Consider the following 26,641-nt stretch of genomic DNA (forward strand, 5'->3'; position numbering starts at 1 on the left):
TGACGTCCAACACGAGCTCACATAGTGAACATCGAATATGCAATGTATTCACATTTTTCAATTGGTGAAGTGTAAGGATTTGATTTGGACGCTCCGATCACCCTGAAATTCTATCAGCATCACGGGAGACGATGTTACTTCACGCTCTTGCTCCTCATTCCAGGGCCATGCACAATCAATTAAAGGTTTGCTGAGAGCCTTTTATTTGCCAATTAAACCTATCTAACTTTCTTCTTTCATCCCCTTTTGTTTTTAAAGGCCGCACCGTATTTATTCAGACAGGTCATGCAGCCATACTGGTTTTACGATGGCTGGTTACTGAAATTTATTATGATTTTATGATGGCAGGTTATTGAGATTTTCGAAGTATGTATTGGTTCTACTGTAGAACATTTTTGGAGTTTTGTTTTTGACACACTTAAACCATATTGATTGTTTCATCTTGCCCGGCCAATATTTCTCTTTTTCTTTGTAAAGCGTGTTCATCTCCAATGGGTACGGAGAACGGACAGATAAGAGACGCTTAGATCACTGCCTCTTCAGAAAATGATGAGAACTCTGCCGCAGTCCAGGGAAAGTTGAACTTCAAGGCTGGCAGCCGGGTAAAACAGGTGGATGGTCAGCATTCAGAAATCATGTATATCAGTGGCTTCAGGCCGGGATAAATAAATAAATAAATAAATGATAAATATCGTTTAATCCACTCTTTGGAGTTGAAACTATGTACAACTGAATTATCAAGCGGTATCATTTACAAAACTGTTACATCTAATTAAAGTATAGTAATGTATTGTCTACGTAATAATTGATCTAGAAATCTAAAAGTTATAAAGTCACTAGCTCTCTTGGTTCCTCCCTTCTGACGAACAGACTTTTCACGCCCAGATCTAAGATTATAAGGAACACTATAAACATTAGCTTGAGGGCGGAGTTTCCATGTCGCAATGAACTTCCTACTTAATGTATCTCGCCTGACTTCTAGGCTTGGGAGGCCAGATATGGTCAGGGCTTCCTTATAATTAACACCCGGAAAAACTACCTTAAGGGCTCTTTTTTGTATAGTTTCTAATTTGGAAGACAAATATTTAGGGATGTCTTGCCAAGCAGCCACGGCATATTCTAAAATCAATCTAACAGTACACTTATAAATATTTACAATATTGCTATTCCCTACGCCAGCTCTTTTAGCACTCTTAAGGTATATAAACGTTTGGCGGCCTTACAATAAATATAGTCTGTGAGGTCATTCCATTTAAGATCGTCTCTGATTTTAACACCAAGTAATTTAATAGTTGAAACACGTTTGAGCTGGTGATTTCCAATACAAATTGGTAGAATAGCAGCGTTCGGGTACTCCATAAAATTTATCAGCATTTCTTTACACTTCCGAGGTTTTAACTTCATCTTACGGTCAATACAAAATGAGTGTGTGTCCCTAACAGCCAAATCGAGAAGGCTTATTGAATTGCGAGGCAGAATTTCTACAACTGTGGTATCATCAACATATTTTGCTCTAACATTCCAATCCCGTAGGAGCCTATTTATCATGACTGAGAAAAGGGTGTGACACCCATCATGGTCCCTTGGGGTATACCTCCATGGGTATGCTTCCAATCCGATAAAACGTTCCCGATGCGCACGGCTTGAGTTCTATTTGTTAAAAAAGATCTTATCCAACTGAAAAGCGCTGGGTCCACACCGAGCAGTGATAATTCCTCCATAAGGATCTGATGGTCGATCAAGTCAAAACCCTTAGAGAAGTCCGAGAAGAAGATCCTAACACAGTTATTTCCACGGTCAATAGCCTGTATCTTGGTAGATGTAGTATTGTGACAGGGATAGCCACACAAGGACGAAATGCTCACCCCCAGTGGGTAACCTCGTATGAGCTTTAGTACAGCTAGGATGGAGTTACCTTTGTTTATTATAGAGCACCAGGACAGAGCTAACCTAAGGTAAGGTATACCCATAACGTGGTCACTTATCTTGTTTACGTACCTTCCAGTGTCACCGTAAATCGAATCAAGGACTGCTTTATCAATTCATCTATTCTCTCACTAATGTTGAATACTCGCTAGAAACGTTAAAATATTTGCAATGACACAACTATCATGACTGTCTATTCTTTTCCTTCCTACCTGTTATACTAAAATCAGTCTCTCCGTGGCTTTCGCTCTCGGCGAACTATTGCTTTTCTGTTGTAAGCTGCTTCGGGTGTCATGCATACGGACAGACGCCTGAACTAGCATCCGTTTTTACAGAAATTTGATCAGTTTTTCAAATAATTGCAGTTTTACGCTTCTTCTCTAAAGTTATTAATTTGTGTTTGGTCTTATGTTACAGAAACATGTTATCTTAATGTATCTTTAGCGATTCAGTGGAAATAGAGACCAAGAAAGCATTTTTTATCACAAGTTGAACCCACCAATTCAAGCTCGTTTCATCAAACTTAGACCTAAACTATGGTATGATCACATATCCCCCAGGATGGAGCTGTACGGCTGTATAGATATCACTGTCACCCTCGCTTTATGCAAAATCTTTTACTTCGTTAAATGTCTGTTTCTTAAAAGCTAACTGATGGACTAACTGTCCAACAGACTGGACTAACTGATCATGACCGACTGATTGACGAATGGACGAACGAACGAACGAACGAACGAACGAATACTTAAAATGAACAACCAACCGATTGACTCAGAAGAATAACAAATTGATCGACTAATTTATTGATTGGCTGACTAAAATCTGTATGTGTGTTCAATTTTTTATCACTAATTCGTATCTTATCCCCTTTCCGTTTGTGTTAACAACCATTAGCAGACCAAGGAGTAAGGGGAGATAATTTTTTTAAATGTTTAAAGTTGAATGACGTAAACGGCAATCTAATATCGTTGCGAAGCGATAACATTCGAGGTGATCAGTTTATGTTAGTTATCCGGTTGGGGCCTATTAGACTTTTGTTGCGATGTGTGACGTTAAGAGGGTATTCTCTCAAAAGTAATCTTAAGCACCAACGTTTTTGAGACGCGGATTACAGCCGAAAGTTAAATGTTCATATTGCAGGTGCTTACACCACGTTTTGGGTCAGGACAGCCTGGTTTAAACTGCTGAAACGAAGATTTCACAACCAATCCGTTAACGTTATGTATTTCAAGTAACTATTTAAAAACACCCTCAGGTCCCTTCTTCCTTGGTTTATAGGGTGTTCAAAACCTCTGGGTATGGAGAACGGACGAATAAAGGATGTTCAAATCACCGCCCCTTCAGAATTGAGAGCTCCACATGCTGCAAAAATTTGGACGGTTAAACTTCAAGGCAAGTGGAAGCAAGCAAGGAGGTTGGTCAGCGGGATACAACGCTGTCAATCAGTGGATTCAGGTGGATCTTGTTAAATACTTTATAGTAAAAGGAATAGGGAAACAAGGACGAAATAATTACAGCCAGTGGGTAACCAAATACAAGCTGCAGGAAAGCAACCATGGAATAAAGTTTTACTATTACAGAGAATCCCTACAGAGTCCGCCAAAGGTAAGCCTGTCTTCGGATAACAATTTTGTTTTATGATTCTCTTTGGAACACCTGGCAGCCTTCGGAGAGGTTAGGTTTTTCTCCATCATGTTCAAATTGATATGAGTACTTTCTCGATTGCATATGTCAGGAAAATTCTCCTAGCCAATAAAACTTAGCAAATATCGTTGCAATTTTTTAATGTTTCCTAGCTATTTCTCTTCCGAGCGTGTGGAGCAACCGGTCAGCAGAATACGGAGGGCATTGAGTTTAAGTTGGAGGAGAAAAGGTTAAAAAGAGACGGGAGACGAAAAAGAACGATACATGAAAAAGGAGGCTTAAAAAAAAAACAAGAAAGCCAGTTCTCCGAAGACGGTAAATTCTCCCCACTTTAAACCCTCCCTCCCTCCCTCCCCCACCCCACCCCACACAATGCTCTGAATGAGAGCCGCACCAGAGCAGCCAAAGCAACAGCTCAACGAGCATACGCAGCAGCACACGGGGACGTCAGGCGGAGCATCAGGGCTGACAAACGCAAGTATGTTGATGGTCTGGCAGAAGAAGCAGAGGAAGCAGCAATACAAGGAAACATGAAGAGGGTGTACGACATCACCAAGAAGCTGAGCGGAAAGAGGAAGAACGCAGCATGAACAATACGAAACAAGGAAGGGATCCTCATCACAGTGAAAGAGCAAGAAATGTAGAGGTGAGCTGAGCACTTTAGTGACCTACTCAACTGACCCCTGCTAGAGGACCCCCCTGAGGTCTTCCCTGCTGACACTGACCTTCAAATAAGCTGTGAACCCCCTACTAGGCATTTATAGATTATGGTAGTTAGAGTGGCATATTATGCTAGTAGCATTGCTTTTTTTTTGGCCAAATTATGCTAACATTATGCTCTTTTTTCCAAATTATGCCACTGTTTTTTTAAATTATGCTCTTTGAAAAAATGCAAATAAGTCCAAAATATATTTTTTTTAACTAGAAGCCGTTCGTCTACAGGAAAGAAACGCAACAAATCCACAATAAATTTCAAATAAACATGTGGTTCAGGTTAACATGCACACTAGTACTAGATTATACTCTCGTGTAGCTTATCTGCGATTGTTATATTGCAGCATTACACTTCAATGCTTGCAAGTAGTCAGAAAGTGCATTCTCTTGCTGCTTATGGAAAGATGCTGAAAGCAGGCTAAAAACTCTTTCTGCGGCAGCAGAAGAAGGTTGAACAAGTAAGACTTTCTTGACCGCAGAAGACCAATTAGGAAGCCTCTCTTCGTCAGTGGACCTTCCACCACTCAACTTTTCTTCCTTCGCATTCAATAGGCACATCCTGAGTAGCAGTGATGTACTGTGGCAGCTCTCTGACAAGGTCGTCGATTGTCGCGTTATTGTCGAGGAATGGAAAAATCCTGAGGGCTTCTACACTAGCTCGTGTTGGCCTCAACCAGCCAACGGTCACGGGGCACATCACTCTTGCAGCTTTGGAGGTTCTGGCCTTCTCTGAGAGCCCTGCAAATGCAAGTTTACGTTTGGATCAGGCATGGCCAACGCCATATTGTAGCCTTGCCTGATGAGAGGTACTGGGATCGACATGGCTAAAATGTGACTTCCGGTTTCGGAGCACCTCAGACCCGGGCTCAGTGCTTCACAGTGAACTACAAATGCTACTAGTTTAATTAAAACTTTAAATATCGATTAAGGTCACCAAGAGCTCGGGACTAGAGACAAAAAAATATCAAATAATGGCATCAAAAATGATCTGATAATTATCAAAATGCGCAAATTATATTAGCATTGCTACTTGGCAGAAATTATGCCAGTTTGGTCGAATTATGCCAAAAATTATGCTAGCATAATCTATAAATGCCTACCCCCTACCCTAGCAGAGATCCAGAAAGCAATTAAAGCACTGAAAAATGGGAAAGCAGCGGGACCTGATGACATCCGTGCTGAGAGCCTTAAGGCTACCAATTCAGCAGTGGCACACAAGCTCCACTCCATTTCCACAACATATGAGAACAAGAGATCTTCCCTGAGGATTGGAAGAGGGCATACATAGTCAAGATACAAAAAAAGGGAGACCTGAGCAAATTCCAGAACTACAGAGGTATCAGCCTGCTGTCGGTTCTGGGGAAAGTGTTTAATAGAGTGATTCTTGATCGAATGCAGGAAGCAATGGACAGCAGACTGAGAGAAGAGCAAGAGGGGTTCCGCCCCAACAGATCATGCACAGACCAGATCGCATCCCTGAGGATCATCATGGAGCAGTGCATTGAGTGCAATTCCTCTCTCTACTTGAACTTCATAGACTATGAAAAGGCCTTTGACAGCGTCCAAAGAGAAACACTCTGGCAACTGATGAGGCACCATGGCATTCTGCAAAAGTTTGTCAACATAGTCAGCAAGTCCTATGAAGATCTGAGATTCAAGTGCTTCCTAATGGCTCACTCACTGAAAGCTTTGAAATGAAAACAGGGGTCCGTCAAGGATTTTTGCTATCTCCACTGTTGTTCCTCCTTGCTGTCGACTGGACAATGACTAACACCACTTAGGGGAGGAAAACTGGAATGCAATGGACTCCCACAAAGCAGCTTGAAGACCTTGACTATGCGGATGACATTGTCCTGTTGTCACACACTCAACGCCAAATGCAGGAAAAGACCACTCGACTGAACTCATTCTCAAAACAGACAGGGCTGCACATACATAGAGACAAGTCTAAAGTTCTGAAGATCCATCCTAAATCCACTGACCCAATAATGCTAAACAATGAAGATCTGGAAACCACCAGAAGCTTTACATACCTCGGCAGCATTATTGACGAAAGCGGAGGCACCGAGGCAGACATTGTGGCACGTATCGGGAAAGCCAGAGCTGCCTTCCGACAACTGATAAACATCTGGAGGTCAAGTCTCATCCATCGAATTCGAAAGACAAAGCTACGAATCTTCAACTCCAATGTGAAAGCAGTCTTACTATACGGCTCTGAAATCTGGCGCACCACTAAGTCCAACACAAAAAGAACACAGACCTTCATCAATCGCTGCCTCAGAACCATCCTCCGGATCTTCTGACCAAACGTCATCCGAAACGATGAGCTGTGGAGAGCCGTAAACGCAATACAATGCAATACAAAGCAATTAGTATAACAACACAGTTTAGGTCCTCTTCTAATATCATCACGTTATGTATTTCAAATCGGCCGCGGTGTAATAGACTTGAACGTATAAAAAAGATAGCAGTAATTGAAATGTTTCGTTTTGTGTTGTTTGGCAGTTTTCTATTTGTTTGGCTGAATTATAACCTGGAATTTTTCCTCTTAGATGTACAAATTATTCCTCCGTGGTCTACCATCGTGCACCCTCGATCAACTTGCAGCGGTTTAGCCTTGAAACCGCTAAATTCATTGGCACCGATTCGTTTGTATTTTTTCACTGCCACGAGATCGTATGCAACGCAACCGACCCAAATTCCCAGTGTGCGAAGAAGTGCCCATCAGGTAACCGAGGGAAACGTGAAGTAAGCAATCACGAGATGGATGCGCAGTATTCTTTGGCCCAGGGTCAACTCCTTTTTGTTCGCGAGAAGAAAGAAGAGAAGGAAAGAAATGGTGGAGTCAATAACGAGAAGAATGGTATGTACGAAGACTTCAGAATAAAACATTTCAGCAAGCCAACAAGCTAAGGCCACCAAGCCAACTTATCAAAATTCTTGTATTCTCGGCTGTGTACCGAAGTGAAAAAAAAAAAAAAAAAAGGAAAGACAATTTACATTGGCCCTAAAATGATGTTAAGCTTTCCACATCAGCATATCCCTCCTGCCAGTCCCAAGACAGGTCCAGTCAAATAATTAAAGGACTTTAAATTGACAACCTCGGAGTTGCTTAGGATGGTAGGAAGTAGTGATGATTTGGTTGCCTATACTCTAAAAAAGAACGTCTGTATAATATCCTAATAACTGTGTGGTTTATACGTACTTAACTTATCAACTACCTTCTTGCTTCTTTAGCTTCTGATACTACCTTCGTAGTAGGTCTGGTAATGATATGCATTGCTTGCTTAGCGGCCCTGGGAACTGGACTGGTAATCTTTAAGAAGTTACAAGACAAGCGGTCTGCTGCAGAGGTTTTCAGTGGTTATGAGGAGAAAAAGCCTGAATATTGATGATACAGACTGGACTGGACTGAGCCGGCCCTCGAGAACACTTGAGTTTGAGAAATACATAAATTTTCATGTAGATGCGTAGTTGCCCCTCTTTAATTGTACTATGCGAATTTAGTATTTTACATTAGGACTAGCATTTCAACAACTTATGTTAATGATCTCTTTCTGTCTCTTTGGTGTAGCCAATGATTGGACATCGTAATTGAAATTTCCTGGTGTAGAAGTTACAGCACTTTTCGATTAAACATAAGCTGTAAGTCCCTATTCCCAGAAAAGTCATAACAGCAACTCAGAAACAGGAGCGCGGGTGGGAACTCAACGTTGATAAATAAAGACTTCTTCAAGCGCAGGAAAACGCGATTGCTTCCAGTTTTGCATTTGATTGGCTGACTGGATCGCCCAAATTTTCAAGACCAAGTTGCGTGAAATCGAAAAGTGCTGACTGAGTAGTTGTTTTTGAAAATTTTCAAATCAGCGATGAGTTTGAACACTGCTGACACCAAAGCGTATCGTTATAGTTTGCCTGGATTTAGATTTTTTCATGTCTAAGATGAAGACAAATATTTGTAAGTTGTTTTTGTGGGCTTAGCAGGAAGATGATATAAAGATATCTGTTTCTGGAGCTTTGAAGACAAAGTGAAATGAGGAATCTTTTTCTTCTCCAAGTTTTTCTGTTACTAACACCTCTTCCAGTACACTTTGATTCCTTAATGTTAAGACCTGGAGTAGAGATGTCTGTTCAAAATCTGGTGTGAACATGACATTATTTCACATATTAAAAGATATTATGTAGCGACTTAATGCTTAATATTGTATTTCTCAAGCTTAGGCTCGTTTTTGAGTAGCCTTAAAACTTCTACTCTGTCGACATCCCAATAAAATCTTTTGCCCGTCGAGGTATAGTCAGTAAAAAGAGTTCCGTTTGGAAGGCTGCGCAAAAGTTTAGTGTTGCTTCATGGTGATACAAAGCTTCTCGTATCATTTTAAACGAATAATAACTAGTAGAAAGAATAATAGCTTAAGTTTCTTCTTTTTTGTTTCGTATTCTTTTACTTTATTAAGCAAAAGATAGAACTTTTTCCTCAACGAAACAAACTGTTAAATTAGTCTAAAACTACTACACTTTCGTTTAAGTAGTCATAAAGGTAGCACCGGTGTTATTTTTGCCTTGAGGTACAATGCTGGTAGCATGCTGCTCTTGAAATAAAATAAGTATAAATTACATTGTATGCGTTTTACTCATCATGGAAAATCATCCAATCTTTAATAGAATTCAGTTGCACGCACTTTACGGTTTTCATTTTAAATCAAATCAAAATTGTGTCCAACTACTGTGATTTTTCCAGGTTTTTCATTTGATTTGTTTGAGATCAAGGATCAGAGAAAGTGTAATAAGAATCATGAAGCCTGCATAAATTTACAAAAAAAAGAAAAGGCGGAAAGATGTCAATCTTGAAGGATGGAGGTAAATATTAGTCTCTGTTGAAATATTAGTCTCTGTCTCTTTTACTCATCACCAATCAAAACACCTTTCATGTTTGCTTTAATTTCAGAAATTGACGGAATGACCCGTGCTTTTCTTCGAATTGGGTAAAATTGGCTGAACTGCCGTGGAGAACTGGTAAGATCCCTCAGTAACCCATGTCCATCGTACAGCTCTTGAATTTCTTAAGAGTTTTATCATAAATATTAATCTGCTTCAATAGTTTTGGGTGTGGCAACAAAAAATAAGGCCATATAGGACCTCATTTCTGCAAATGTCACATCTCAAAATCAGTCAACCACATTGCTGAATCATACTACTAGTGTATAAATGTATTGGAAAATGTAAGTAAACATTTTAAACCTTTCCACAATTTAACAAATGTCTTGGAGAAATCTGAATAGTTTTCAATTGCGATAAAAAACCAAACAATAATGTGCAGTAACAGTCCACCGAGCGCTTAAAATGAACGCTCAAAATTGCAAATGTTTCAACAAGTCAAAATTAGACACAATCGATATGCAATTAGTAAATTGGTAGTCCTTTTTAAAAACCTGAAGCTGAGGAGTAAAACAATGAAAGGCGGGAGTTGGGAGGTAAATGTTACGGGAGGCAGGAGAACGAGGTACGGAAATTGGGAAGGCTCTGCCCCCCTTCCACCATCCCCTCTCCCCCCCAACCGTGGACAGTAAATTGAGCAAGTCATAAGATTTACTGATAACTGACTATATTTCAGTGTTCGCTGAATACAAAAACGTAATTACATTTTTCTCAAATTTACAAGTTTCTCCATGCCCTTATTTGTTTATTAGATTTATTATATTACTAAAACTTCACTCTATCTGCAACGCATTCTGATTGGAAAGGCTATCAAAGGCTACTGCACCTTTTTTGCACTACTAACATTCCCGTACATGCGTACATGCAACGGATTATTGTTATCAAAATTACAACTGAAAGCACCCGTTTTCTTGTATATTTTTCAAAGAGTTATTGACCAAGGTCAAGATATTTGGATATTGGGTGAAAAGATGAAGGATTAAGGACCTCAAGGCTGGTTGCCTAAGAAGTATCATATCTCTAGCTAAGTCTGGAGCCACCAATGAGCTTCCTACTTAATCAATGTTGTACTTGAAAAACTAATTTTCCAAAAAATTGCAAATCTGCATGGCATTTGCCTGATTAAATTTCCACTGCCTTAAATAGTAAAAAATAGAGGCTTTAAAAACTTAAATTTTGGAAACTTCAGTATCATGTTACATCATACAATTTAAAAAAAAAAGACATTGAACTAATTATATTAATAGACATAAAAAAATTGTGCGCTTTTGATTAAATGAGTGCATTTTTTCATATAACACGAGTGCAAGGTTGTAACACATGTGCGAAGTTGTAATACGAGTTCAAATTTCAAATAGCACGTGCCTACTGTCAAAACACCGTCCCTCTTGAGTTTCTGTGATATTTTTTCATATACACGATTGTGCAATTTGGTGTAAGTAGGCAATTGTAACAATTGTTAGTTTCCAATAGTTACATATTACTTAGATGATTATTGACACAAAGCACTTATTTATTCTTAATAGTAATTAATCTCTTGACAAACTCAGAAACAAGCTAATTCACTTGCTGATTCATTACGCGTGTGAAACTGTCTGAGTCTGTAAACTAAACGCAAAAGTAAGAAAGGAAAATCAGTGCGATTTTTAAATAATGATTATTTGGTGTGAAATGTCTTCAAACAAGACTGCTACCGCAATGCGTCCCTCAGTGGTCACTGTAATCCCATTTATAGAAAATTGCTTTTCCAAATGGATAGACGTACTTCGTACAAACTCGCCATCTTTGGTGTAAATTTCTATTTTCAGGAGACTTGGGCGAAAACTTAAACCGACCTTGACGATTTGTTGACTTTCTCTGTGAAATGCAATATTTCGCTGTTTAGAACTCCCTTGGAGATCAAACCTGTTCAGAGGCTCACCTTGTTCGCTGAATATATGAACACCGCATGTGTCCACCACCATAACTCTGCCATCATTTACCGTGATACCAGACGGGCGGCTCAAAATTTGTTCTCCAAAACTGCAAACAAACTGACCATCAGTCTCATATACATCCACACTACCACTAAACCCGACACCCTTCAGTACCACCAGTTTTCCACTATCACTGACTGACAGTCCTTGCAGAACGTATTCGGAGCCCAATTTCCTCAAAGGGAACGTGTGATGCTGGTCAGCGGTTTTGTTAAACTTAAAAATCCAGGATGAGTCCACACGATCCTCTTCTTTGACCAGCACATAAACGTTATCGTTTATGTCTGTGACCAAGAGAACCGACCACTCAACAACCAACAGTTCATTACCACCGTCATCAATAAGAGGAGGAACTCTGAAACGTTTCACAAACTTGCCATTGTTGTCAAACACCTTGATTGTCAAATCACGGTCTGCTACGATATATTGCCCGCTTGAGTTGGTAGCGATAGCACGCGGCTCATTTATCTTGTGCTCCTCTTCGCCATCCTGACCAAGTATCCATAATACACAGCAGTTCCCCATACCCTGTTTACGTAGCGCTTTTGTTACTCTCCCGCCACGCAATATGTCAACTTTCTCCTCTCCTGTATTAACCATGGGCCACTGTGGCAATGGTTCTGCTTTAGCGGATACTGTTTGTGTGACATCGTAGGCGATACGATTGACGCGATAGACAGCGCAAATGGTTTTCCGTCGCTCTTCTTTATTAAACAATCCCTTGACTGCGCTGATTCCTGTCTTGAGCTGTACTTTAACAATTTGCTGAACCATTGGCAGACCATTTAGGTCTTCAATACAGACTCTACATGGTGCCACAGCATCCCCGGGATTGTCTATTGTCTCTAGCACTGTTGACATCACTCGGTACTGCGCTGCTAAGATGCGGTCGGATGTTGATAGCGCTTCATTTGAAAAAGCTTCTGTTGCCTTTTCACGAGCACGTTCGAATCTCTTCTTTGCACTGGCAAGCTTTCTTGTGGCAGATTCAGTAAGTTCCAAGTTTTGCATTCCTTCAGTGAGAGATACAGCTTCTACACAAGCCGCTTGTGCTGTATCCGCGCAGAACTCGCTCCTCGGCTTCGTCTCGTCAAATACTTCATACAGCAACTCGATTCCTTCACTGAAGAAGGTGATACTTGCTAACAAATCTTTCCTTGATAACCCATCCAGCTTGGACTTCATGTCGTCGATTTCGCGCATGATGATGCCACGAAATCGTTGTTCTGTTACATCACCACTTTGAAGCTTTTCCGCTGCTTTATCTCTGCCTTTATCCACAAGCCATCCAATGGTCGCTCTGACAACTGCTGTTATGATCCCGGACATAATGGCGGCTTGGAAGTGAATTATCAGAAGAACAAATTGGTAGCTGTTTTCAGCGAGTCTACAAAAAATCCTCTTAGTTGTTAAGGAACGCAATCAAAATAGCACTGAAAATCGCAGTACTGATTGCAATTTTTGGAATGCCAATTGCGGTCAGCTAAAAACAAAAGAAGATAAAGACGAAGCCATCAAGGACAGCAAGGGTCAAGGCGTGGACGTATAGCCTCTTTGTTGAAAAATTACTGACTTTGTTGTTCACAGACACCTAAGTGTGAAAATCGAGCTTTGTGGATTCAAAGGGCGAAATACCGAGGTTTTATTTTTAGACTCAAACTCATAGGCTGAATTATTACAAGAAACCAGATATTGTTATCACTCAGTCCCACAGTCCACACTGAACAAAGGAAGACTACAGAACATAGCCAATGTTTTGGTATAAGGTTTAATTAGTCTGCGATGCGCGTCACTGCCGTTCACCACATAAGTTTAGTGTGTTATGCATCAGTAAGTAGTACAATATAAACCACAGTCTCGTTCCCGAAAGAAATCAATGACTGGCAAATTTTTGAAAGAGAAAAAGGATCTATAACAATAAAACTTGAATACTCCTATGAGTGAAAGTGCTTTGTTTAGTGAAATGTAAGTTGTGATTATTGCGAATAAGAAATTTTCTCAGAGCAAAAATTGTTTGATGCCCGAGGGAAAGAAAAATGATAATTGTTCGTGAATGTTCTCAGCTGTAACGTGTTTGAGTTCTTTATCTTGTTACCAGTTATATAGCTGCTGTACTACATAAGGAGACGGAACGTGCTCTTCCAACCAAATTCGTATTTGGCTATTCATCGGGTTTCGGCTCTTCCCACTTAGGATCTAATTTGCTTTGGTAGTCATTGAAACCTCCTCTCACGGCATTGGTTAAAAGTCAAGCTTTGTGAACTCAAAGGGCACAAGACCGAGATTTTATTATTAGTTGCAAAATGATACGCTTAGTGTGACTTTAAACCCGATATTAATATCATTGTCCTAGACTCTACACTGATCTAAGGAGGGCTACAGAAATTAGCCATTGCTTTGGTAAAATGATTAATTAGTCTGCGATATAATAACACTGGGCGAAAAATCAGATTTGACGTCAGACAAATGCAGTCCAAATGTGGTTCAAATGTGATGTTTGTCATATTTGTCAGTATTTGACTTGAAGACAAATATGACATTTGTCCTAAAGATAAATAAGATAATTGTGCATTTGCTTTTGGGTGTTAATATGGACAAATGTGGTGTAAATCTGAATTAAATATCATGATTTGTCCTGCTCTAAACAAGGACAAATGCGTTAAAGATGACATTCGCAAGAACAAATTCAGGACAAATGTAAAGCAAATATCATCTTTGTCATGGAACAATCCAAAATTCTCTTCCCCTCCATTGACCCTGTCGTCAATTTGCACAAAATTGCTTTTTCCACATGTTATTTCAGTATTAGGGTTGCAAGTACCCAATAATACACTGCATTTAATAAAATATCAGAAATTTCATTGTTTCAGTGGCAGTTTAAAATGGAATCGCATTTACTTTGATTAATGCAATCCTCTCAGGTCCAATCATCTCACACCCACAGTTCTGACTAAAATCAACAGACATAAATGTATAGTAAATGGAAAATTTATTAAACATTTCTCGTTTTCTGTACAAACAAAACCCTTTCTGTTAAAGAAAATTAACATTTAATAAATAAATATATTTAATCAGCCCATGCACACTTATATAAATACCATATATGTGATATAGAATATAACCTTAATAATGGGGAAAAGCTACAAGGCAAGTTTAAATTATAACATCATTGATTTTAAGTCTTTACAGCACTCCTGCCAGCAGGACATTCTCAACAAAACATTTTCACATGAACTGTACAGTGTGTTATGATTCATAAAGAGGAGTTACTTCCAAAAACTCCTACTCAGGCACTGCCTACCCTATCAGTTTCAATACAGTAGGTTCTATTTTATAAGGTATTAAAAGACCGAACATCGTCGCAACATACCAATTAGTCTTTGATAACATCACCAACACAGCTAATCCTACAAATTACTGTCAAACTGCTGGTAACTTTTTTTTACAGAAACTCATCAACGTTGTGTTGCAATGTTCCAACATTGATTGACAGTTTGCTGCATGAAATTAGTAACAGACTCACTTCATAGCAATTTAACTAAAAAAGTCAATTTCACATGACTACTTTTGAAGTGTGATTTCCTGACCATGGCAATTTGAATGCTAAATTCTTGCAGTCTGTTACCTTGATAAACAGGCAAATATTGAGCTAATTCATTTTGTTTCTTAGAAACTGATCAGCAATTACCTTGTTTTATATGGGAAAATGGAACTTGAAAATAATTCAAACTATTCTAGCAAATTTGAAGTGAAAGTTGCAAGTTGCATTCAGCAAGCTGTCAATCAATATTTTCACATCACAATGCAATATTCTAGAGTTTCCATTCAATGCAAGGTTAGGGCTTACACTTTTAATTTTGAAGCACGATTCCTGGTTTTGCTAATTTAACTAAGCCCGTCACTTATTTGTCGCAGTCTCTCGATAAACAGGCGGGTGACGGCTGACTGAATTTACTCTGTTTCTTTGAAACAGAGCTGGTATTACCTTGTTTTATACCGCAAAATGAAAACAGGAACTTGGAAACTTGCTTGAGCAAATTTGATAGTGAAAGTTGCAACTTGCTTGTACAGGTTGAAACTTGCTTGTACAGGTTGAAACTTGCTTGTACAGGTTGAAACTTGCTCGACAATTATTTTCCTTATAGTGTTGTTGACACTAAAGTTTAGAAACTAATGCAAGTGACAACACACCTGGTCAAAACAAAAAAATAATTGGTCACGTGATAAAAATGTTTAGTCATTTCTGTTTAGGATAAGTACACCATTTTTCACTCACATTGTGACCCATTTGATTCCTCCTAGAATTTATTACACTTTCATCCTGCTTGTTTGCCACTTGGAGCAGTCCCTCATTCCTCATGTGGGTTAACAACTCCTCTGATTTTTGCCTTGAGGGTTTTAAAGTAAGTCTTTAAGGCACCTGTGACAAAAGCAATTCAAAATATCACAAATCTTGATCATTGTCCAGAATAAAATAAAAATACCACTGAAAAATAATATTACTGAAAAGGTCTGAATGTTGCACTCATTTCCCTTGTTTGATATTGGATAAATGGACTCAACAAAGGAATCTTCAAAAGTGGCCAAAGTACATACAAATTAATGCAAACACCTTAATTTTTACTTTCTTAGTCAATCATATCATCAATGGATAAACTTAACAGAATAGCTGGGTTAAGTTAAAGGCTAGAGAGGCACTATGGAAGTAAAGTGTCTTGCCCAAAAACACACAATACAACACACTGGTCCAGGCCAATGCTCAAACCCAAATGTCTGATCCACAGTTTAATGTGCTAGCTAGTAAGCCACCAAATATTATAGTCATAATTGTAGAAAATTAATCTATATTTACGCTCTAATATGACAGTATCAACGTCTTTGAAAGCTGATGTTGCTCTGACACCTCTTTCGATTGCTTGGGTAACTTCAAGGATGGTGTCATCATTAAAACTGAAAAGCAAAATGAGGTTAAGCTTTTAAGTACTTGGGTTGATGTATACTGTAACTCAAATTAATAGAAACACTCAAGACATATATTGTTTAGTAGAAGTTTGGGAGAACCAAAAAATTTGCTAAACACTGGCCAATGGCTCATGTTACCACAGCATTTCTCATTCTCCCAACTTAGTCTATGACAGTTCGACTATCATGCACCATTTGACCAGGGCTTTATGAAAACACAAAATCATAGATATCCCTGATCATCTGAGATGGTCGGGGATAAATCGGGAGCGCTTCTATTTACCTGATGGCTGCCAGATTTCTGCAATCATTCCCAACATATGAAAACATAAATTGGCAAAATCTGGGATGGTCGCAAAACAGCGAAATCGCAGAGTTTCTGGAACTTTCCCAACATACATGTACAAAAACCAGGCTTAAAGGCGCTACAGCACAGACAGCGGCTCCAGACAGCGCATCTTAAAAATTTGGCCAAGTTTTTCAAGTCTGCCATTCTCAATCTTGCCCAATCTTAACCATCCTTGTTCCTTTTTGGTTTATTGTTACCTCTTTGGTGTTTTTCTAACTTAGAAAACTAAATTTGAAAGTAATATTTGTGCATCAGCAAAACGGCTTAAAATATCATGACATAGCTCCTTTAAAACTACCTACTACAATAACTCGAAAAAAAATTTCATCCTTTCAAAACAAAATGGCCGTCTATTGTTATGACGGCTATGTGCATGAAATCAGCAACAAAGTGTTACCAACAAGCTGTTATCAACACCGTGACGTCTCAAAGTTAAAATAACCAAAATACTCACCACCATATCTTGTGGAAGGTTTTCACTTTTCCTTTTTTCTGCCATTGCGGGTGCTGACTGTTGGCCTTGTAAGTTGTCAATTTTTTCTGTAAGAACATGTTTTCGTGGTCGGAACAACTCGCTCTAGCGTTTACATGAGACAGTGGCGTGGTGGCCAGAGTTGATCGGTTCCTCGATGAGGAGGAAGATGGCGTTCCGCAGGGCACAATTGAAGGCAAGCGAGTGGAGGCGACTGGCTGATAAATTGGCGAGGTCTCTTCTGAATCACTATTAATGTCAAGCTGCAAATCAAGACGGATATGATTTTCAGATCGAGATCTCTCGTTGGAAATCCGCGGACGGTCTTGCGCTCGAGGAACGACTGCAGTTGTCCCTGGAGTTGTCTAAATATTCAAAGAGCAAAACGAGTGAAATGCTGACCTGTCTTAACTGACCTACGTTTAATTAATACATGTAAAAGCTTACCATTCGACGGTGAAAGTGCCTAGACGTTAGCGGTGACTCGGGAAGCTTGTCAAAATCAATCCCTGCATTGCTCGATCTGTTTCTGTGAGACATATTACAAAACTGCGGAGGAACTTTTGGTTAAAGACTTGCTTCAACGAAGACGTGACACTTGGACGAAAGACGCTTTAAATTTGAAGTGACGCTCGAAATCCCGCCGATGTCCAAGAATTCGAATTCAGTACACTAAGCGTCGCACGAGGGCCTTAAATAGGGATTACCTGCCCATGCACTTCCGTAAATTTGCATAGTTTTGTTGCGGATCTGAGTGAAGCGGCAAATGTTACTTTAATTCTCGTCAGTTCTCGTCATTTCTCAGCTCATTATCTTTCCTGAATTCGAAAATGAGGGAAAAACAGTTATTACTGCAGTCACTGTGATGACTTTGTCAGTCGAGGTACACGATCCAGACATCTCAAACAAATTGTAGAGAGAACGGAAATTGCCTCTTAAAGTGCTAGCGACGTCTGAAAGGGCTAGCGACGTCGAGAGAGATTCTGAAGTACACTGCTTGGAATCCCACGATAGTTTTGAGGATCATGAGGAATGCCTCAGTGCAGATTTAGCCCTTTCCTTTCCCTTGTTCTATCCTTTTTATTTATTTTTAACACAATGACATTTCTCTTCTTTTCGACAGTCTAATGTGGGACATTAGGGACCTTAAGAAACCACGACGGCGACGCCAAGGAAGACTTCGATTAAAAAAATGAATTTCTACTCTTAGTTAGAATTGCAAAAATGGCTGCAGGAGCTTACTGTCTCATATAGCGCCACAGCTCAACTTCCGCATGACGAAAAAAGTAGCCGTTGAGTTCCAAATCGAAATTAAAATAATTTGCCGTCGCGGTTTCGGTTCTCAGACGACGCAAATTTTGGCGATTTCACGTTGCTGTTTTGCACAGGTCGGCTATGAAATGTACAAAGTTTCAAAACGCACGTGCTGAGCTACTGTTCTGCCAATTAGATCTCTTGTTTTTCCACGTCCTCGTTGCCGTCGCCGTCGTGGTTTCTTAAGGTCCCTAATGCCGGCTTGGGTTTTACTAATAAAATTCGAACAGTACCGCAGAAGTTAACAGTCAGTTCAGGCAACTGTATGGCTTGCACCGGTCAAGTCACGCAATTCCTTGTACGAGCCTCTACCAATATTCAGTTTGTTTTAGTAAAAATCACACTTTTGATCTAGACAAAAAATGCCCAAATCTGAGTGATCTCCTTAAAGATGCAAAGTAGGGAAACTGAATAGATCTACAAGGGGGGACGCGAGTGAAAAAACGTCTCTGTGGGGTGAAATAGGGTTCGTATGATGTTGAACACATTTGTCTGTTTTGTCTAATATTCGTCCTTGAATGAAATATGGCTTCATATTCAAACAGCATTTGTCTTGCATTTATCAGGGACAAATATGATAACATAGTTGTCACACGTTTGACGTCTTTGAGACCAGGACAAATGTAAAGTCAGATTTGTCTCACATTTGACCTAGAGCCAAGTTTGGTCAAATCCATTATTTCATCCAGTGTATAATTTAAACATATTTATACAGGATTGCTGCTTCAGTTTAGGAAATAAAACTGCTATCAATGCAGGTCCTGTTAAAAAAAATAAATAGAAATCAATTTAGAGTAAATTTTAAAATAGTTACAATAAACGAAAGTAATTTGGACAATAACAAATTCTACGAATTATTAAAAATTATTTTAAGTCATTAAAGATTTTTGCACTTTTATAAAAAAAAGCGCGCTTGGTGCATTCTAATTTAACTTTTTCTAAAATAAGACCGTCATTATTTCTAGTATTGTAGCGGTGAATGTCGCGAATTCTTACATTAAAATAATTAAAAAGACATCTGGGAACTCTATTTGCAATGCACTCATTAACAAATCTAAAAATATGTGTTCGTCTTCTATAATAGAGGGGTTCCCAGCCCACTTTAGTCATAGCTTGATCAGTTGTTAGTTTTGATGCTTCTTTGGAGTAGACGATCCTCGCTGCTCGTCGCTGTAGTCGTTCAATCTTGTAACTCAGGGCTTTCAGGGCTTAGCCTGGGTACTGGACTTCTGTTTATGTTGCACTACTTACTGATGCATAAAACACTCAACTTATGTGGTGAACGGTAATGACGTACATCGGAGACTAATTAATCATGACACCAAAATGTCCTTGTCCAAAATGTCCACCAAAATGTAACCTTCCTTTGTTCATTGTTTAGTGTAGGACTAAGTGAAGTCACGAGTAAGCGACTGAGTTTGCGTCTAAGAATGAAATCTCGGTCGTTCGCCCTCTGAGTTCACAAAGCTTGATTTCAACCAATGCTGTGAGAGGGGGTTTCAGTGATTGTAAAAGTAAATCAGGTCATAAGTGTACAGAGCCGAAACACGATGAATAGCCAAATATACGAATATGGTTGAAAGAGCACATTTCGGCTCCTGATATAGTATAGCAGCTATTTAAGGTTAACAAGGTAAAGAAAAAAGAACTATGATTTATGTAAATGAAAGAACTCAAACACATTACAGCTGAGAACAGCGCTAACAACTAAGGAACATTCATGAAAAATTTTCATTCTTCTTTGCTTCGGTTATCAAACAATTTTTGCTCTGAGAAGTCAAATGATGCCATGACGCGGTTAAAATTTCTCATTCGCAATGATCACAAGTCAGTTACATTGAGTACTTTCGCCCAGAAGGGATTTTTAAGCTTTACTTTGACTAATCCCTATTCTCTCTCAAAAGTTTACCAGTTAACAAATGGTAGACACCACAGCGTACACTATTGAGTCATGGATGCAAGCGGGAGGCTGCTAAGCAAGAAAGAAGCGTAAGAGTCGATCGAGGCGATAGCCGAGAGCGACTCTAGCTTCTTGAGTGCTTAGCAAACCTCCCAAGTGCATCCATAACTCAATAGTTTACGCTGTGGTGTTTACCATTTGTTTAATAACATAACATTGATACATTGTAGCTAAAGAGTTCCCTTTTATTTAACAAATCTTACGTGACCAGAAAAAACAAGCGCGCGCGGAAAAATAGTCTTTGCATTTGCTCACGTCAGCAGTGTACACCCATGGGCAAATGGGGGACGCTAAATTGACCAATCAGAGCGCGCGCTTTACTTTGGTTATGTTATAATAAGTGATATCATTCGTGCACGAAAAAAATTACTTCAGACCACAAAAGTATTTTTTCAAAGAGGAATGTTTTCAGCTAAAGATTCTTTCAATTATATTGAAGAGGCTATAAATCATCATGCCTTGACTCCTTGATGTCCATGATGGTTTCGTCTTTGTCTTTTGTGTTTTTTTGGCTGACCACAAATTTGTAATCACCCCTCAGATTTTCTTTGCTATTTTGATTACATTCATCGACAACTGAGAGAGAGGTTTTTGCGTAGACTCTCTGAAATCAGTTGCCAAGTTGCTCTTCTGATAATTCAGTTCCAAGCCACCACTATGTCCGGGATCATAACAGCAGTTTTCGAAGCGACTATTGGATGGCTGGCGGATAAAGGCAGAGATAAAGCAACGGAAAAGCTTGAAGATGGCGATGTAACAGATCATCAATTTCGTGCCATCATCATGCGTGAAATGGACGAAATGAAGTCCAAGCTGGACGGATTACCAAGGAAAGATTTGTTAGCAAGTATCAGCTTCTTTAGAGAAGGAATCGAGTTGTTGTATGAAGCATTTGGCGAAACTAAGCCGAGGATCGAGTATCGAGCAGATACAGCACAAGCCGCTTGCGTAAAAGCCGCTTTGTCGCTCACTAAAGGAATGCGAAAAATGGAGCTTACTGAGCCTGTAACAAGAAAGCTTGCTAGTGCAAAGAAGAAATTCAAGTGTGCTCGTGAAAAAGCAACAGAAGTTTTTTCAAATGAAGCGCTATCGACCTCCGACCGCATCTTATCGAGCAGTGCCGAGTGATGTCAACAGTACTGGAGACAATTGACAATCCCGCGGATGCTGTGGCACCATGTAAAGTGTGTATTGAAGACCTAAATGGTCTGCCAATGGTTCAGCAAATTGTTAAAGTACAGCTCAAGACAGGAATCAGCGCAGTCAAGGAATTGCTCGATGAAGGAGAACGATGAAAAACCATTTCCGGTGTCTATGATGCCATTCACATAGTATCCACTAAAGAACCATTGCCACAATGGCCCATGATTGATACAGGAGAGGAGAAATTTGACATATTGCGTGACGGGAGAGTAACAAAGGCGCTACGTAAACAGGGTATGAAGAACTGCAGTGTATTATGGATGCTTGGTCAGGATGGCGAAGAGGAACACAAGATAAATAAGCCGCGTGCTATCGCTACCAACTCAAGCGGGCAATATATTGTAGCAGACCATGACTTGACCTTCAAGGTGTTTGACAACAGTGGCGAGTTTGTGGAACGTTTCAGACTTCCTCCTCCTATTGATGACAGTGGTAATGATGTATTGGATATTGACTGGCCGTTTCGTTTGGCCACAGACATAAACGATGACATTTATGTTACAGTCAAAGAACAGGATCACGAGGACTCATACAGGATTTTAAAGTTTAACAAAGCCGCTGAAAAGGATTACACGTTTCCTGTGAGGAAAACCGAGGGCTTCAAGCACCAATGGTGTAAACTGTCAGTCAGTGATAGTGGAAAAGTGATGGTACTGAGAGGTGACTGGATTGAGAGCCGTTCCATAGTTGATGTCTATGAGACTGATGGTCAGTTTGTTTGCCGTTTTGGAGAACAAATCTTTAGGGAACCGTGGGATATCACTACTCTAAGTGATGAGAAAGTTATGGTGGTGGACAAATCTCCTTCCCGCTGTGTTCACATATTTAGCGAACAAGGTGAACATCTGAAGGAGTTTGATCTCCACGAGACTCTTTATTTTCCAAAGATTGCATTTCACAGGGAAATCGTGGCCGGCAAACCGATTTCGACAAAACACCTCTTTGTAGGAGTATACACCAAAGATGGTGAGTTCGTACGTAGAACCCTTATCTATGTTGGAAAGCTACGTTTACTGACTGGGATTGCAGTGACCTTTGAGGGACGCATTGCGATAAGTGTCGGTTTTAGAGATTTCTCACACAAAGTTATCATTATTTGAAAATCGCACTGATTTTCCTATGTTGCTTTCGCTTTTAGTTTACAGACTCAGTCAGCTTCACACGCGGAAGTGAATCAGCTTATTTCTGAGTTTGTCAGGATTAAAAAAAAAAAAAAAAAAAAGTCTTTTTATAGGATTACACAATAATTACTGGTGAACCAGTAGTTTCCACTGTGGTCCTTGCAAACAAATGAAACAAATGGTCTAAATTGAACATTATGAAGAACCCCAACCGGCCGGAGGCAAACCAGTTGGCTATTTTACAAGCGTGGCCAAGGATCTGAACTCGGGACTACCGTGAAACAGATCCAGTGGTCAGGGTGGGACTCGAACCCGGGAGCGGCGGATTACGAGTCCGACACTCTAACCACTCGTCCTAAATATTATTAAGGATAAATTGGGAGCTTTCTATCAATAATCATGCATTTTGTATAGGTAATGACTATAATTTTATGCAGTTCCCTAATTTTACATCATTTCAAAACTTTTATATAGCTTCTAGGTTTATTTATTTATCTTTTCTTTCGTTGCTGACCTGTAAACCGGCTAGCTTTATATAGCTAAGTGTCAGCCACGTTAATAAAGTACGTAGGTATGTATATATGTATGTATGTATGCATACATGCATGCATGTATGTATGTATGTATGTATGTATGTATGTATGTAGGTATGTATGTATGTATGTATGTATATATGGCAATAACAAAATATTACATGAGCCCGAAGGGTGAGTGCACTTTGTAGTCATTGAAAATATTACAAGTGCTTATTTGCACCAAATTGCACAAGAAATCATGTTTTTACCAATCAATAGTTTACATGAAAAAGCACAACTACTACAATATCTTTATTTTCACACAATATGATATGACTCGATGCTGAACTTTTATTCTCAAAATTAAGCTTTTACTGTAATTGTAAGGCCTCCATTTATAACTTCTTGATACATTAGAATTTAATCGGGTAAATGCCATGCAGATTTGCACTTTTCTTAGAAAAGGAGCATCTTAATACAATATTGCACAATATTGACCTACAGATATAATAATTGTTTGGCAACCAGCCAGTGGTCGTTAAACCGTCACCTTTAATTTTTGTTTGAAATATCAACTTCATTTTTGATTCTTCTTAAAGTGCTACTGCGACCAAAAATGCACCTTTTCTTTTCTCCTCAGAGGTTGAAAGTACTTACCCTAAGTAACAAATTTGCCAAATCTTAAGGCAAAACTCCATTGAGAAGTAACATTATTTTCCCTGTAGATTCGCCATTCTTCGAGCTACAGAACTCCGCGCGAAGAAGAAGAAACTGGGTCGAGAACGGAAGTGACGTCAACGACTCAACAAACGTGGCTAATTTGGTATGCCGAGAGAGAGTTGTTTTTATGGTTCCATAGGAAAGGAGGAATAAAATTCGAAAGAATTGTTCCCCAGCTTTCTTTTGCGTATTTCTTGTAAAGGCATGCCTTCGCGACGTTGTCGAAGTGAGTCGATGACGTCACAACTAAAACCGCTGTAGCTATTTTCGCGGGCTCTCTAGTGTGTTATTCGAGCAATGGCGGAAGAATTTTTAATGCCTTCGCGGCGCTGTTTTTAAGGATTAACGTTGTCAAATTCGAGAAACTTACGCTTATTCTTATAGTTTAGAGTCTAAATGGGAAGTTAACACCAGAAAATTGGGAAAATAAAATGCAAAAATTTCGTCGCCGTAGCACTTTAAAGCGAAATCTTTTTTCAGCTATGTAACAAATCCTTTATTGACTAAATAATTTGGATATATCAACAAAGTTGAAATGGTAAATTGGCCACCGTAACGATTACAAAAGCTGACGTTTCGAGCGTTAGCCCTTCGTCGGAGCGAATAGAGGAATTGTGGGTTGTGTGTGCTTTTAAAGGCAGAAAATGGAGCTACGTTATTGGTGGGAACATGGCAACGAGAAAAACAAGAATAAATTAGTGGTATGAAAAGCGTTCGTTGATCCCTGTGGGATTTAGACTGCCGGTTTGAAAGATGAGCTTTTGTTCAAGAGTTTTACGGCTTTCCGTGCTACCTAAGTGTAAGGAAAGACCGCAAATTGCCATATGTTGCTTAGAATGATTAGGTAAATTAAAATGTCTAGCGACTGGTTTCGATGTGTCCTTGCCATTCCTTTCCACGTCTCGAAGGTGTTCTCGGAATCGGTCACCTAGTCTTCTGCCTGTTTCGCCGATGTATATCTTTTTGCAATAAGTGCAAGTTATGCAATAGATTACATTGGCGGAGGTGCGCGTGAAGTGATCGGTGATCTTAATGGATCGTTTAGGTCCCGATATTTTGTCAGTGTTGTGAATGAAAGGACACGTTTTGCATGGTGCACGAGCTCATTTAAAAGTGCCTGGTTGGTCATTAGTCTGAAAAGAACTTCTGACCAAAACATTGCCTATGTTTTTGTCGGGTTTGAATGAAATGAGCGGAGGCTGCGAAAAGATAGTGCTTGTCTCTGGATCGTTTTGAAGTTCCTAAGGCTCCTCCGCGTGTTATTGAATATCATTCATTTAAACACTATGATAAAAACGCTTCCTTCAAGATCTTAGATCAACAGACTGGTCTCCCGTTTACAACGCAAATGATGTCAATACTGCTGTAAATACATGGTGTACAATCTTTTCCAGCATAGCTGACCAACACGCTCCCATAAAAATTCAAAGAGTTAAAGGCCTAAATACCCCATGGATGACGCCCGAGCTCTCTAAACTAATGCAAGATCGAGATCGATTCCATAAGAAAGCACTGAAATCAAATTCTGCTGCTGTTTGTTCTACATATCGCAAAGTCAGGAACAAAACAAACGAAGAAGTGAAACAAGCCAAGTTTAATTATTTCCAAGAATGTATCAACAATAACAAAGACAATAGTGCTGGTCTGTGGAAAACCCTAAATGAAATTACAAACCGCGAAAATAAATCTGGGAGCGGTCCTACGTGTATCTCTTCAGGCGAGGTTTTGCATAACAATCCTTCTTCGATTGCAAATGTCCTTAACGATTATTTTACATCTATCGGGACACGTCTAGCCAACGTTAGAGGAGATCGATGTACCACCTGTCAGTACCCTTCCTGGGTTATCTCATCACCTTCAGTTTTCAACTTCTCTGACATAAAACAAAGTTTCGTGCGGAAATACCTAAGCTCTCTAAGAATTAAAAAGGCAATTGGACTCGATAAGATCAGCGCCCGCCTTCTTAAAGATTCTGCTGATGTCATCACACCGTGTCTTACCTTTTTGTTGAATAAATCGCTTTCTTCTGCTGTTTTTCCGGCTATATGGAAAAAGGGAAAGGTGGTTCCAATTTTTAAATCTGGTGACCGAACCAGCGCAGGTAATTTCAGACCTATTACAATCTTACCCGTTCTAAGCAAGATCCTCGAGAAAGCTGTTCACCGTCAACTGTTTACCTTCCTCAAGGAGAACAACCTTTTGGCCCCTGAACAGTTCGGGTTTCGCCCAAACCTCTCAACTGAGGTGGCCCTTGCTCATCTGACTGAGAATATCCTGGATAACATGGACAATGGCTTTATTACAGGCGCTGCGTTCCTTGACCTTAGCAAGGCATTTGATACGGTCGATCACCAGATTTTACTAAAGAAACTGCACTTCCTAGGTCTAAATCAAAATTCAATGGATTGGTTTAAGTCCTATCTAACTGATCGTGAGCAGGTCACCACAATCGGAAACTGTCTCTCGTCTCCGAGGCCAGTCACAGTCGGGGTGCCCCAAGGAAGCATGCTTGGACCACTCCTGTTCATCATATACGTTAATGATCTACCTTAATGTCTCAAGTATTGTAAGATCATTCTCTACGCTGATGATACTTTAATCTATTATTCTGCCAAATCAACTCAGGACGTGGAGACCTTTCTAAACAAGGACCTCGAATCTGCTTCGCTTTGGCTACAGTCTAATCTCCTTACTCTTAACTGTTCTAAATCTAGATTTCTTTTATTTGGGAGTAAACGCCGTCTGAAGTCGTTACGCACTGTCGCTATCCATATCAACGACAGTCCGCTGGAAGAAGCTAGCTCTCTCAAATACTTGGGTGTAACACTGA

At 39.6% G+C, this 26,641-nt stretch overlaps 2 protein-coding genes and 2 pseudogenes across 4 annotated transcripts; 2 read left to right on the forward strand and 2 right to left on the reverse strand.

Annotated features, from left to right (window-relative positions):
* Positions 1-341: 341 nt before the first annotated feature.
* LOC148719019 (uncharacterized) lies at positions 342-7,704 on the forward strand (annotated as a pseudogene).
* A 2,160-nt stretch (positions 7,705-9,864) lies between these two features.
* On the reverse strand, positions 9,865-12,698 carry LOC148719020 (uncharacterized). The gene has a single exon (XM_088741362.1). The coding sequence runs from the start codon at positions 12,522-12,524 to the stop codon at positions 10,866-10,868; it is 1,659 nt and encodes a 552-aa protein (XP_088597488.1). The 5' UTR covers positions 12,525-12,698; the 3' UTR covers positions 9,865-10,865.
* A 1,469-nt stretch (positions 12,699-14,167) lies between these two features.
* Positions 14,168-18,285, reverse strand: LOC111333774 (uncharacterized). 3 transcript variants are annotated; one of them, XR_015994073.1, is made up of 5 exons: positions 17,426-18,284; positions 16,961-17,343; positions 16,048-16,145; positions 15,472-15,615; positions 14,168-15,386 (listed from the first exon to the last, which is right to left on the reverse strand). XR_015994073.1 is itself a non-coding variant. In XM_088741398.1 (4 exons), the coding sequence occupies exons 1-4, from the start codon at positions 17,516-17,518 to the stop codon at positions 15,545-15,547; spliced, it is 543 nt and encodes a 180-aa protein (XP_088597524.1). In that variant the 5' UTR covers positions 17,519-18,285; the 3' UTR covers positions 14,168-15,544. The 3 variants fall into 3 exon arrangements, 2 of the variants coding, with proteins under 2 accessions (XP_088597524.1, XP_022795131.1); XM_088741398.1 differs by having other exon boundaries at positions 14,168-15,615; positions 16,961-17,241; positions 17,426-18,285; XM_022939396.2 differs by having other exon boundaries at positions 14,168-15,615; positions 17,426-18,283.
* A 2,624-nt stretch (positions 18,286-20,909) lies between these two features.
* On the forward strand, positions 20,910-22,777 carry LOC111333763 (uncharacterized; annotated as a pseudogene).
* The last annotated feature ends 3,864 nt before the right edge of the window (positions 22,778-26,641 follow it).

The sequence above is a fragment of the Stylophora pistillata genome, chromosome 12, assembly GCF_964205215.1.
Source record: "Stylophora pistillata chromosome 12, jaStyPist1.2, whole genome shotgun sequence".
In the NCBI taxonomy this organism is placed as follows: domain Eukaryota; kingdom Metazoa; phylum Cnidaria; class Anthozoa; order Scleractinia; family Pocilloporidae; genus Stylophora; species Stylophora pistillata.

Bases quoted from the DNA above. Each gene is read 5' to 3' on its own strand.
- LOC148719020 (XM_088741362.1), bottom strand. From the start codon at position 12,524: ATGTCCGGGATCATAACAGCAGTTGTCAGAGCGACCATTGGATGGCTT.
- LOC111333774 (XM_022939396.2), bottom strand. From the start codon at position 17,518: ATGTCTCACAGAAACAGATCGAGCAATGCAGGGATTGATTTTGACAAG. The intron at 17,344-17,425 runs GTAAGCTTTTAC...TTGAATATTTAG, and splicing joins GGCACTTTCACCGTCGAATG to ACAACTCCAGGGACAACTGC. The intron at 15,616-16,047 runs GTAAATATAGAT...CTTTTGTCACAG, and splicing joins TGATACTGTCATATTAGAGC to GTGCCTTAAAGACTTACTTT.